At 43.8% G+C, this 12,267-nt stretch overlaps 1 protein-coding gene across 6 annotated transcripts in view; it reads right to left on the reverse strand.

Annotated features, from left to right (window-relative positions):
- The window catches only part of ANTXR1 (ANTXR cell adhesion molecule 1), a 133,258-nt gene that overhangs the window by 46,124 nt on the left and 74,867 nt on the right, over positions 1-12,267 (reverse strand). For all 6 annotated transcript variants that reach the window (XM_085897125.1, XM_085897123.1, XM_085897120.1 and 3 more), the window contains exon 10: positions 6,755-6,853. In XM_085897125.1, coding sequence (XP_085753251.1) covers positions 6,755-6,853 — 99 coding nt within the window. The remainder of the gene's footprint in view (positions 1-6,754; positions 6,854-12,267) is intronic.

The raw sequence follows: 12,267 nt of genomic DNA on the forward strand, positions 1-12,267 counted from the left end.
TATATATGGTCAAGGCTCGTGGAAGAGCTCGGACACAGAACAGATCAGGACACAACGTAACAAGAGGAGCAACAGAAGAAATGGGAAATGCTTACAGCAAGGTATGCCTGGTATTGGCTTTATGGTGAGGGTGGTGGGCTTGGGATCCTAGGATCTTGAGTTCGAATCCCACTTGGCTGTTGAATTAATAACAGTTGGGGTTGACTCTACCTGTCATCCTTACGAGGTCGGCAAAATGAGTGCCAGCATGCTGGTATCCTGTGTCAGAGTGACGACCCGTCCAGCATTGTGTCCAAGAGCCAAGAAGACTGCTTCGGCAGCACCAGCACTCTGCACAGAGTGTGGTCCCAATCGATGGAGGAACAGCAAAATGGAGGGAGAAAGTAGATGGTGACGGACAAACAAGGAATGCAGGTACCGATAATGGGTAGGGAAGGGTAGGGAATGAGATTGCCCGAAGATCGGCAAGGCATCCTCAACCCACCACAATGAAGTTGTCCTGCAGTCCCCAGCAACCACCACCACGCCATGGCCCGGTGCGTTCCTTGAAATCTCCCTTCCAGACATCCCCGCTGCCATGATGTGTTATGACATCGCCATTGAGCCCACACCAGATCCCCTTGAAAATGCAATTTTTCTCCCACACAGATGTGACCTCAACCCGACATTGTGTGCAGTGTATGTGGTGATGTTTGTATTCCTAACTGAACCACAAACCCCATCACTATTAAACTGTATTCCCATTTAGGCATTGTGCATGCTACTCTGGCACCTGAAATCACGAGACTTCCTGATGTAGCACCTACTTGCACACCACCACTCACACCTCACACTTGCATTGACACTATCCACGTCGATCCAAAACAACATCCTGCTTTCAGATATTAGAGTGAAGTTCGCCACCCTTCATCATGAGTTCTCACCCATTTTCAACCCTAAAATCATCGGTTTCAATGGTGCTGTCCAGACATCCGTGCCATTGTCATTATGGGTCCAACTCAACCCCCACAGCAGGTCATCTCCCCCAGTATGACCGATCGCTTCTAATTGACCTGCAAGCCAAGTTTGAGTTGGAAGCTGTCGGCATGTTCGTTAAACCTGAGGACCTTGTCATCTGTGTGGAGTATGTCAACATCCCCTCGTTCCTCATCAAAAAGTCCAGCGGTGGATCCTGGCCTGTCACCACATTCACCGATGTTGGACGGTTCAGCGAACCACAACCATCATTCATGACTTGCATAGAGTCCACCTTCCACACCATCATGGGTTGGTCTTACATAATCCAATCAGACTTGGTCCAGGCATTTTTTCAAATACCACTTGTAAAGGATTCAATGAAATATTGTGGTGTCATCACCCCAATTCCATGCGATTCATATTTATGCTCGGTCTGCCATAGGCATGCGAGTCTCCAAGACTGTGCTGGAGGAGCTGATGTGTAGTGTTCTTCGAGATTTCCTTGAAGCTCGCTCCAATTGATGTAGTGTATGAGATTTCCTCGCCAAAATCGCCGATGACTTATTATGCAGTGCAGATTCACCAGATGGACGAGTGAAAGTTTGGCCCACTGTGCTCCATACATTGGATAAATGTGACCTTCAACTCTCAGCTGGCAAAATAGTCTTCCGCCCCAAATCCACTACTATTTTGGAATAGGTGTGATCTTCGGGTCATTTGAGTGCTTGTCCTCACCAAGTCGTCACTTTAGGCTTCTGCCATCCACCGACCACTGAGAAGGACCTTCAATCCTTTATTGGTGCTTACAAGGTCCTTCTGCTTGTTTTACAAAATACAGCTGCCTTGTTGTCCCCCTTGAACGAATCTTATGCTAGCCAGCCCTCAAGGACCATGTGTCTTGGACTGACAAATTAACCACCATTTTCATAAAAGCTCAGACAGCCCTTCAAGAACATTGCACAACAACCTTACCGAAAGTGGCAGACCAGTTGTGGATTCTCACTGACAAATCTACAACATGTGCCAGCATTGGCATCATGTTGTACATTTTACATCACAGAAAACCTCGGCTCACTGTTTTTTTCAGCATTAAACTGAAGCAACACAAAGTGTCCTGGCTCCCCTGTGAAGTCAAAGCCCACAATATTGCTTCTTCTGTCAAACGCTTCTCCCCATTCATTATCCAGTCTAACCAACATGCCTATTTTCTGACTGACAGCAAACCCTCTGTTGATGCTTCCTGCAAGCTATCCTTGGGTGAGTTCTCAGCTCGTCCTCAACTTTCTACTTTTCCTTCCACTGCCAGTCGCTACCACATGACCCTCATGCACCCAACTGGTTCTGCCAATCTGCCTTCGTACTTCACGAGCTGAAATGCTCTGACATGTGAGTTGCCAGTGTCGGGTACTCACCTTTTTGTCCTGACTCGTGGATGCTACTGGCTTCAACATCACAGTTAGCTGTGTAGTCTCAGGCTTCATGCACTTACCCTACACCAACCCTGCAGTGTGGTTCTCTGCTCAACTTGAATGCCCCGACCTCCGATAAACTCATGCCCATGTCCAACAGGGCACTCGACTCTCCAATAAGGTCACAAACATCAAGGATGTTAAACAGTATCCCAGTGTCTCCATCTTTTCCGGGGACAATTTACTTGTATGTCACAATGATCCATTGTCACCATGTGGCGAATACATCGTCATCCCGAGCCATGCCATTGAAGGACTGCTTTCAGCCATCCAAATCCGCTTTCAACATCCGACACGACATCACTTTAAGCAGATGTTCATGAGGTATTTCTGTCAGCAGAAGTTGTCACCTTTGCGCATCACTGCAACGTCTACCTCCACCTGGTGTCGAGCAGTCTACATCCCTCTCCCCTCCCCCATCCAAACACCATTGGTGTTTTGTTCGCCACTGACCTCATGAAAATTCACCATCAACTCATACTGGCCATCCGTCAGACAGTGACATCATATACACAGCCGCGTATATCGTCGATGATGAATGTGTGGATACCTTGGCTTGGGACCTGACTCAGCTCCCCATGTGTATCCGACAAATAAATGGTCCTGGGTCTAAAATCAGGGTTGACCCTGGTCCTGCATTTACCACCATCATGAAAAGAGGCCAACTTTCACAACTCGGAATAACCCTTGAAGTGGGTCGTGTCAAAAATCCCAACAAGAACCTGGTAGCCGAATCAGTGAATCGGTACCCGATCAGTGAATTACGGTCCGAGCTAAAGTGTGAGGTTTTGATCTTGATTTGGACCGTATTGACTTGGATCCATCCTCTGCCTGCACTGTCAACCCAGCCTCACCGCTGCATGTTGGCAATGTTTCAACCAATGTCCCAAAAATTGATCATGCTCTTGAAGCCCCAACTGCCCTTCTCCTGGACTCAAGTGTATCCTCACGTGCACCATCACCACCTCGTATGCCTCGATGCTCTGTTTGATCATGTTGGCAGCCTGGTTATCTGACCATTTATGCCGAGTAACCAGAACACCTTCCCACAGTTCGCGAACAGCATCAAGGTATGACATTTACATCAATTCCCTGGCTCCCTCATATGCCTCATACATACCACATTCCTATCATTTGGCTTGTGATCACATTTCAAGTGAATTAGTTGGTGTTACGCTCCATATATAATGACATATAGCATGGAGGAGGGGAAAAGACGATCACGCCAGTCTGTGCAGGTTGTTGGATTCACATGCACTGATTGAGGGTGTGCGTGCTGTGTGGATCGGGTGATCTCCATCTTGTACCAAGTGCTGTTTGCCATCTCCGTATTAAACACAATCGGATCTGATCCTGACGGTGTGGCATCTCTTTAACAAGTACTGATGAAGGACTGCTAAACAGAAGGTTTTTGGAAGGACCAACAAGCCCATTTGTGGTCTACAGTGATCACGCATGGAATTCAGTTGAAATGAAATAAAAGTAGACAAAAACAAAAAAACCCGAAGTTTTACCGCCGTTGATTTTTCCGAAGTTTACCGCCATTGATGCACCGTTATGTACACCACCGTCGTTAACATGTTTAATTAGTTATTTGTGCCAGTTGTTTGTGTCCTTTATTGCATCCCTAAAAACAGTGTTTCCTGTTTGGAATGGTTTTCTTTCAGGCAAACAGACTAAAATAATTACCTTATTCCTCTCTGCGCATGCGCACTCGGGCCGAGATTCCGTTAAATTTTCCAAATTCAGAGCTAAAGTACTACTTGACTGCAAGTTTGTGTTCTGATTTTATTTTATTTTTTGTATACCTTGTCGAGGCTCGTATGAGAGCTAACACACAACACACAGCAAGGGGGCATGAGACAAGAGGGGCAGGAGTGGAAGGGACAAAACAGTGGGAACAGAAACTTTAGGAGATCTGTGGAAGGGAGAGGGATGGGGCAGGAACACGGGGTGTACAAGATAGACACTACAGGGACTTTCAGGAAGGAAAGCATGGAATTTGAAGGAGGTTGGTTTGGGGTGGACTAACGGGGGTAGAAAATATCGTGGTTTTGGATGAGGGACGATAAGAGGTGGTGGTGAACAGCTGTTTTGAAGGCCTGGAGGGAAGAATGGGATTGAAGAGAGTGAGGAAGTTTATTCCAAAGGTGGGGAAAAAGAGGAATGAAAGAGTGAAGGTGAGCAGTGATTCGTGATTTTGGTAGTTTTACCAGAAGGGGGTTGTTGGTGGATCTTGAGCGCCCTGCGGAATTACGGTGGGGACAAATCGCAGACAGAGCAGGGGGGGGCGAGTCCGGAGAGGAAATGGTAGGAGACAGACAGACCACCGACCTGCCTGCGATGAGAGAGTGAGAGGCCCAAAGACTCGGCCTCATCGCAGAAGATGCCAATGATCCGAAATGCCTTGGTTTCAACTAAGTGAAGCTGAGACATGTGAGAGGCAGGAGCACCAGCCCAGAGGGGAGAGCAGTTCGCCCATCAGGCTGGGGATGAAAGCCTTGTATGTGGTCAGGAGCTCAGGTGAGCAGAGGAAGGACTTTGCACGACGGAGGATTCCGAGTCGGTGACTGACTTTGGAGGCCAGGTTGAAAATGTGGCTTTCCCAGGAAAGACCATATTCTACAGTGTTAAAAATATTAAATTAATTTAAATTAAGTCGTTCCTCAATCATAGACTGACAGACAGACAAAGCTTTGTTCTCAACATGCAGGATCACAATCAACAAGTGCAATTCAATTATTTAAAGATATAATTGTTCTCGTTTTAAATTTTACCACTGGATTACTTGTAGAAAGAGAACAAATAAACCTCTTGATCTGTCTGATAATTGCAGAGCTTGTCAAATCTGCACATTTCCCTGCAACATGCAACGTGTTATCAAGCAAACATCAAAACCTCAACCTTTATCGAGATCATGAGACGCGTGATACGATGTGTAGCTTATCTGGGCCCTGTCCGAATGTTGTAACCAAAATTTGGTAGCATGCTGACTGGTGGATCTGGAGAAGATTTTTGAAGGAATTTACGTGACTGCCATTTTGGCACACTTCCAGATCCAAAAAGAAACTGAAAGAAAACTACAACTGCTTCAGCAGTAAAACAAATATTTCCAGCAGACAAACCTAAGTTTGTCCTGATAGAATCCCTCACGCGCTGCTTCCTGCAATTAAAAAAAAATAGGACCACTTGATGTGTAGCTTATCTGGGCCCTGTCCGAATGTTGTAACCAAAATTTGGTAGCATGCTGACTGGTGGATCTGGAGAAGATTTTTGAAGGAATTTACGTGACTGCCATTTTGGCACACTTCCAGTCACGTGATCGGCATGACCTCCGCAATTTAACATCAGAATCCTGTCCGAATGTTGTAACTAAAATTTGGCAGCATTCTGACAGGTGTGTCTGGAGAAGATTTTTGAAGGAATTTATGCAAATTTCCCCAAAATTGACTGTCGGCCATTTTGACACTTCTGGTCACGTGATCAGCATGACCGCGGCAATTTAACATCCCTACCCTGGCCCAATGTAACCCAAGTTTGAGAGCATTCTGACTGGTGAGTTTGGAGAAGATTTTTGAAGGAATTTAATACGTCCGCCATTTTGAACTATTTAAAGTCACGTGACCCGAACGAGCTTTGCAGTCCCCGTTACCAGTCAGGAGCGGAACCTTGCTGCCACATTTCAGCCAGATTGGCCAGGCAGTTTGACCGGAGAAGTCGAAATAGGAGATGGACGTACGGTACATGATGCCAATACCTTATCTGGAATTCCAGGGTCCATCTTAGGCCTGCTTTAAAGTAAATACAGATTACAGTATGTTTGGCAGATCAAGTTTTTCTGCTCAGCTGATGCATTTATTACAGTACAATGTTTAATGTCGAACTGCTGTGCCACAGAACCACCATTCAATCTAGAAAACACCTAAAAGGTGTAAAATCAAACAATGTCACACCATTTGTTTTAGAGTGTCCAAAGGCTAAACTTGCTTGTTACATCAGAAGGAGGTCATCGAAGTGCAGGACCATCTTTCTAAATGAACCAATCATGTGCAATTTGAGCCAGGACTGCTTTTCAATCATGCAAGTGCACTGATAGCTTTAGACCCTCGTTTACTTGTATTTATCATTCTTCTTGGAAAAAAAAAAAGATAAAAAAGGGGTCTCACTATTTCCAGTGAACACTGACACAAATGGAATTGAACTAACATTCCAACTTCGCTCAGATCAACAAAATCAAATCGACAAAAGACACTTGATAAACGAATCATTCATTTTGGCTCGAACAATCAAATTTGAATCCTGTGGTCACCATCTATGCTTCCACTCACTGATCGTGCTGCTGTCGTTGACCTTGAAGCTGCACAAGACCTGCTGAGTGTCACGAGCATGAGAGAAGCCATTCCCACGGACCACTGCCTGGAAGGTCTCTGCACACACAACACATCAAGTTGAATTTGCAGGAAAATTAGTTTCTCTATCTTTCTCAGATTCTTTACAACTGAAATTAAATCATTCCGTTATTCTTTAATTCCCTGAAGGATACTTAATAAATGTAGCCTTATGCACTTAACAAACAGGTGGTTCCAGGTAGTTGAAGACATGGAAAGGTTTTATTGTAATGAGGCAGTCAACCCTGGGAGAATATTTATAATTCAATCAGAATGCCAGAAGGAATCATGGTCTTGGGAAATTATGGAAAGACCCAGAACAAATTGCAATAGTAATGATTCCAATGTTAATCAACTCAGAAATATTTCTGAAATAACATATCGAAAGTATATTTAAAAAATCGAAGTATGGGAAGAGTGTCTAATTTACATAAATACAAAATGGCCACCACGAAACGTGAAATTTCCCCTTTTTTATTCATTTTTGCAGTGATAATTGATCTTTGTTGATGTTTTGGCACATAAAAATCATGTAAATTGTTGAGGAACAGCTTTTATGGTATATTGTGCCATAGATAATTGGAGCCGATACTGCTGAGAGTCGTCACATGCATAATCGGCAGCAGACGCCGCATGACAACAGGAGCGTGGGTGGGGTCCCACTTCCACTGGTCTATCAGTGTGGCAGCTACCAGTGGAGGGGGTAACCTGTGCACCATCGATGGGTGCAATACCTTTTACAGGATGGGCATCATGGCCACGGTGACCCCAGGCACAGCTGGCACAACATCAGTCCCCCCAAGTAAAAGTATCCAATGAAGAAATTGCCTCTATTAGCCGAATCAACATCTGCCACTTCTTCTCTGAAGCAAAAGGTCTCCTTCCCATGCAGCACAACAAGGTAGTAGAATATGATACAGATATGTAATATGAGTTGATTTGCTGTGGGATATATCACACAGTATCAAATCAACAAGACCAGCCTGGTCTGGCATGATGCAGATGGTAAACAAAGAGGGCAACTGCCCTGGCAAATCTTCCATTTTATTCATGCCAATGCTGGACATTGATCCTGGTGAAACAACATGTATATACTCCACAATGATGTATGTAAGTGAACATGCTACTTGTTATAGTGCCTCATCTATCCTCACATGAGATCAGCCATTATGGTTTAAGGCTCTTATGATCCAAGAAGGAAGTCCTGCAGACAGTGACAGCAGATCTATCATTTTACGCCTTGGAGGCTTGAGTTATCATGGAACTATTGGTCACGTAATGTCAGGTTCAGGAATTCAAGAGTTACTGGAAACTGTCGATGCCAGTAATGCTGTGACTCACATCCTCAGTGGCAAGGCAATTGCCAGGACTATTCGTGAGTATCTTCTTGTCAGTGCTGCACTCCACATGCTCCTCATACCGAAGGTATTTGGAACTGAGTTTTCAAACACAGCAGGTGCCAGGGAGGATATAGATTCACCAAATGATGAATCATTCACTGTAGCTGATGATTCAAATAACAATCCGTCTGAAGGAGACCAACCTCTACTAGATATCCTCAATGATGCCTGGAAACTATATGATGACCTCATGAGTGGGACAGTCACTCCAGAAGATGTTGAGAAATCATCTACATTGGAACAGATAGAGAATCAGCTGGATCTGGCTCATAAAGATTTGAAACAACCACGTACATCAAAGCTCTGGCTCCATTACTGAGAAATTGTTTCTATCCTTCAAGCATTCATCCGGGCAGAACGCACAGGCAATTGGATGATGCATTTGACTGTGATGCGAAGAATGTTGACCTTCCTAGCAGCTTCCATGCATAACCACGACATGAAATCACTCCATCTGTACCTGCAGAAGATGGATTGACTAGAGGAGCAGTATCTAGAAGTCTATCAACATTTCTTGTAAGGATTTCATGTGATCAGGATATCAGAGAGGTTCTGGGCTGGGTTGTCTGGTGACCTCATAATTGAACAGGTGTTGATGCTCAGCCTGAAGACAATGGGTAGACTGATTTGTGGCTGAGGTATGGGTGAGACACAACTTCTAGTATGGCTACTCTCAAGCAGCGTCACATTGGAGGTGAACTTAGTAATGAAAGAAATGTCTGCAGTCAGCTATGAAACCAGTGAACAACACAAAGACACATCAAATTCCAGAATGGCAAAGGATGTGCCTGACCCCAACAAACTGGTTGGCTTCTTGTCTTCAAGAAATCCCTTGACAGACGATTGTCTGTACAATTTGGTAACTGATGTAGCTTCGGATGTGTCCATCAATGTTGATCAGGCACTAGAAGACGGTGCTAAAAAAATTCAGAACATGATTGGTAAAAAAGTAGCACAACATTCATTCAAAAGGAAACACCAGCTCGTCCCTCTTAGCAATAACAATGCTGTGAATATTAAAGATGATGTTATTGACATGGACTCCCAGCTCCTATTCGAGAGACTTGCTACTGCAGGTAGATGGTACGATAATCTGACTACAGTGTTTGAGTATAAGCTGTGCAGGTATCCATCTGCACTGTTTGAGAACAGGACAACTCCCAGGCATGCAGCCAAGTAATCATTGGCCGATGCACTGTGGAAGATGATGCCTTCTGACATACCCACTCCATCAGGTGATGTCATCCAATGCATACTGGATGGTGTTGCGCTGCTACATAGAATAATTTGGAATCAGGGAATGACGTATGATGTTTTATGCCAAGTCCACAGAAAGTATGTCAGATCCCATTATGGAAGAGTGGTTGTTGTGTTCGATTGATATATTGAGGGGCCATCAACTAAAGCTGTGACTCGTAGAAGAAGATGGTTCATGTGTGGAGGCACTAGTGTACGAGTATCTGGTTCCATGGTTTTCCAAAGGAAGAAAGATGATTTCCTCTCCAATGTAGTCAACAAACATAATTTTCTCCACCGATTAGCTGATCACTTGAATCACTCAGGCTGTTATGTTGAATTTGCCAAGCAGATGCTGACTTACTGATTATTCAGAATGCCATTGCTGCTGGCCACCAGTCTCCCTCTAGACCTACAATCCTTGTTCCTGATGGCACAGATATCATCATTCTGCTGTGCTGGCATATAAAACCATCAACTCCACATATATATTTCAGACCAGAATTTCGTGAAGGTACAAAAACACTTCCAATATGCTGGAATATAGCAGTGATGCGAACAGTACTTGGTCCACAGATAAACGATAACAATGTGTTTGTACACGCCATCCAGAGATGTGACACGACATCTTCGTTACATGGTGTTGGCAAGAAGATAGGTCTGAAGTTGATGAGCACAAATAAGGTCTCCTTTGAATAAGCACAGGTGTTCTCAAACCGGAACAGCACAAGGGCAGAGGTAATTGGCGCACGAGAGAAGGCATTCGTTCAAATTTCCAAAGGTCTCCCTGGAGATACATTGAATGTCCTCAGGTTTCAATGCTTCCACCAGAAGGTAGGCAGTAGTATATCACTCATACAACCTGAAGTGCTCCCACGATCATCAGCTGCTGCAGCATAAAACAGCTTACGTGTGTACCTGCAAGTTCAGGAGTAGATAGGTAAAGTCACTGAGATGCCACCAGAGGATTGGGGCTGGTACAAACAAGGTGATAAGTTCCTGCCAGTGCTCACTAATAGAGCAGAAGCTCCTTCCTCATTGCTTGAAGTAGTCAGATGCAACTGGAAATCTTGGTGGAGCACCAGACAGTGTACATGTCACAATAATGGACTGCACTGGTTGTGGTTGTGGACAGGTTGTGGACACTGCCGAGGACTGTGTACAAACATGTCACTGTTAGAAGATGAGGATGTCGCTAATGAGTGAAACATTACAGGCAACCTAGATTAAAATAAACACATACATATTTCTCATATTACACATTACAACAATAATTCACTGTAAAATTGTTTCGTAAATAATTAGTAATATAAATAATATAATAAAATGTAAAAAACGATGAGGTTTTGGAACAAATGTTGAGAGTGCTTAAGCAAAAGCACTTTTTGCCAAGTTCTGCTGTGGGATGTCTCAAATATGTCATTGGTGTTTATTATCCTCTCATAACAACTGTAAGCACTGTAAACACCATCAAACATCAACTGTTCAACATGGAATAACATCACCAACTGGAACATGATACATTTGATCATATGAGCGGCCATCTTGGATTTAGGCAAATTAAACGATGTTCCCACACTTGAATTCGAGTACACTTGTGATATGTTATTTCAGACACATTTCTGTGTTGACTAATATTGGAATCATTACTATTGCAATTTGTTCTGGGTTGATCCCTTTCCTTGCCGAATTTCTTTCGTCAATAACTTCTCCAGCATAAGTACATCTTAAAAGTGGCCAATCATGTAATCAATGGGGCATCATGCTGGCATTTCCATGGTGGGCCCATCTCCTCTGTGGTCCAAGTTAAGACAGGAATTTCGGATCTTTAACATCCACAAACCAAGGCAAGAATATGAAACACACAGCTTAACATACATCCAAGCGGTGACATACTTTGTGATGCAACACCGTGCCTACAAAGCACCAGTTTGACACGTTATCATCAGTTTAGGAATTGAACTCAAAGACATGACAGCTCAAAGACAAGGCCACTACCCCTGCACCCCACTGTCAGACCAACTACTGTAGCACGTTTTGCATATCCTGCTTTAGAGCAAAACCGGTGAATTTTAATGACCACATTTCGGCGGTCACATACAACCCCTTGACTCCTCCGCCCCATCTCGTACTTTCTTCCAGACAGACTAATTTATGTTCCCAATGAAAAGGAAACAATAAAGTGATACTCAAGAGAATTAACTGTGACAGCAACATCAACAATTAACTATCTACATCACAGAAAATACCACAATTTCACGAACACCACGTGTTGGAGAATTGGTCCCTCTGCTCATAGGTAAGGCAAGTTAAAGCAGGAATTTGGCAATGAATTGCACATCAAGCAGGGTACATAGCCATGATTTGGCGCCAATAGGTATTACATCGTCTTTGAATGGAGAAAATAGCAACAGCTGCAGGAACTAAAAAAAAAAATGTATCCAAGAGGCAGTAAGAAGCCAACAATTTCAGGAACAAAATGTGTGGACAAAAAATATGTGAGTTATGAAACCTTGAGAAAAAAACACTACATATACATCAGGTTTCAATATTAATGACTGTCCATGTCTGCTGTCATGAACTTGGTAAACATATGTTAGTTGGCAGGAACTTGGTAACCTTCTTTAGATCATTGCTACGAAATACTTAAATACACGATTTTGGGCCCGAGGCCAGAGTTCCACCACATATGTGCATTCTATATACAGTACACGACAGGATGGTGTAGTTGCCCAGCATTTACACTCCAGGATGCCAGTTTACATAGCTTGTAACTCATACTAATTATTTTTCTCGACACACTGCACTCTTTGCTCC

Source organism: Eptatretus burgeri, chromosome 10, assembly GCF_056783735.1.
Source record: "Eptatretus burgeri isolate ZD-2024b chromosome 10, Ebu_testis_v1, whole genome shotgun sequence".
In the NCBI taxonomy this organism is placed as follows: domain Eukaryota; kingdom Metazoa; phylum Chordata; class Myxini; order Myxiniformes; family Myxinidae; genus Eptatretus; species Eptatretus burgeri.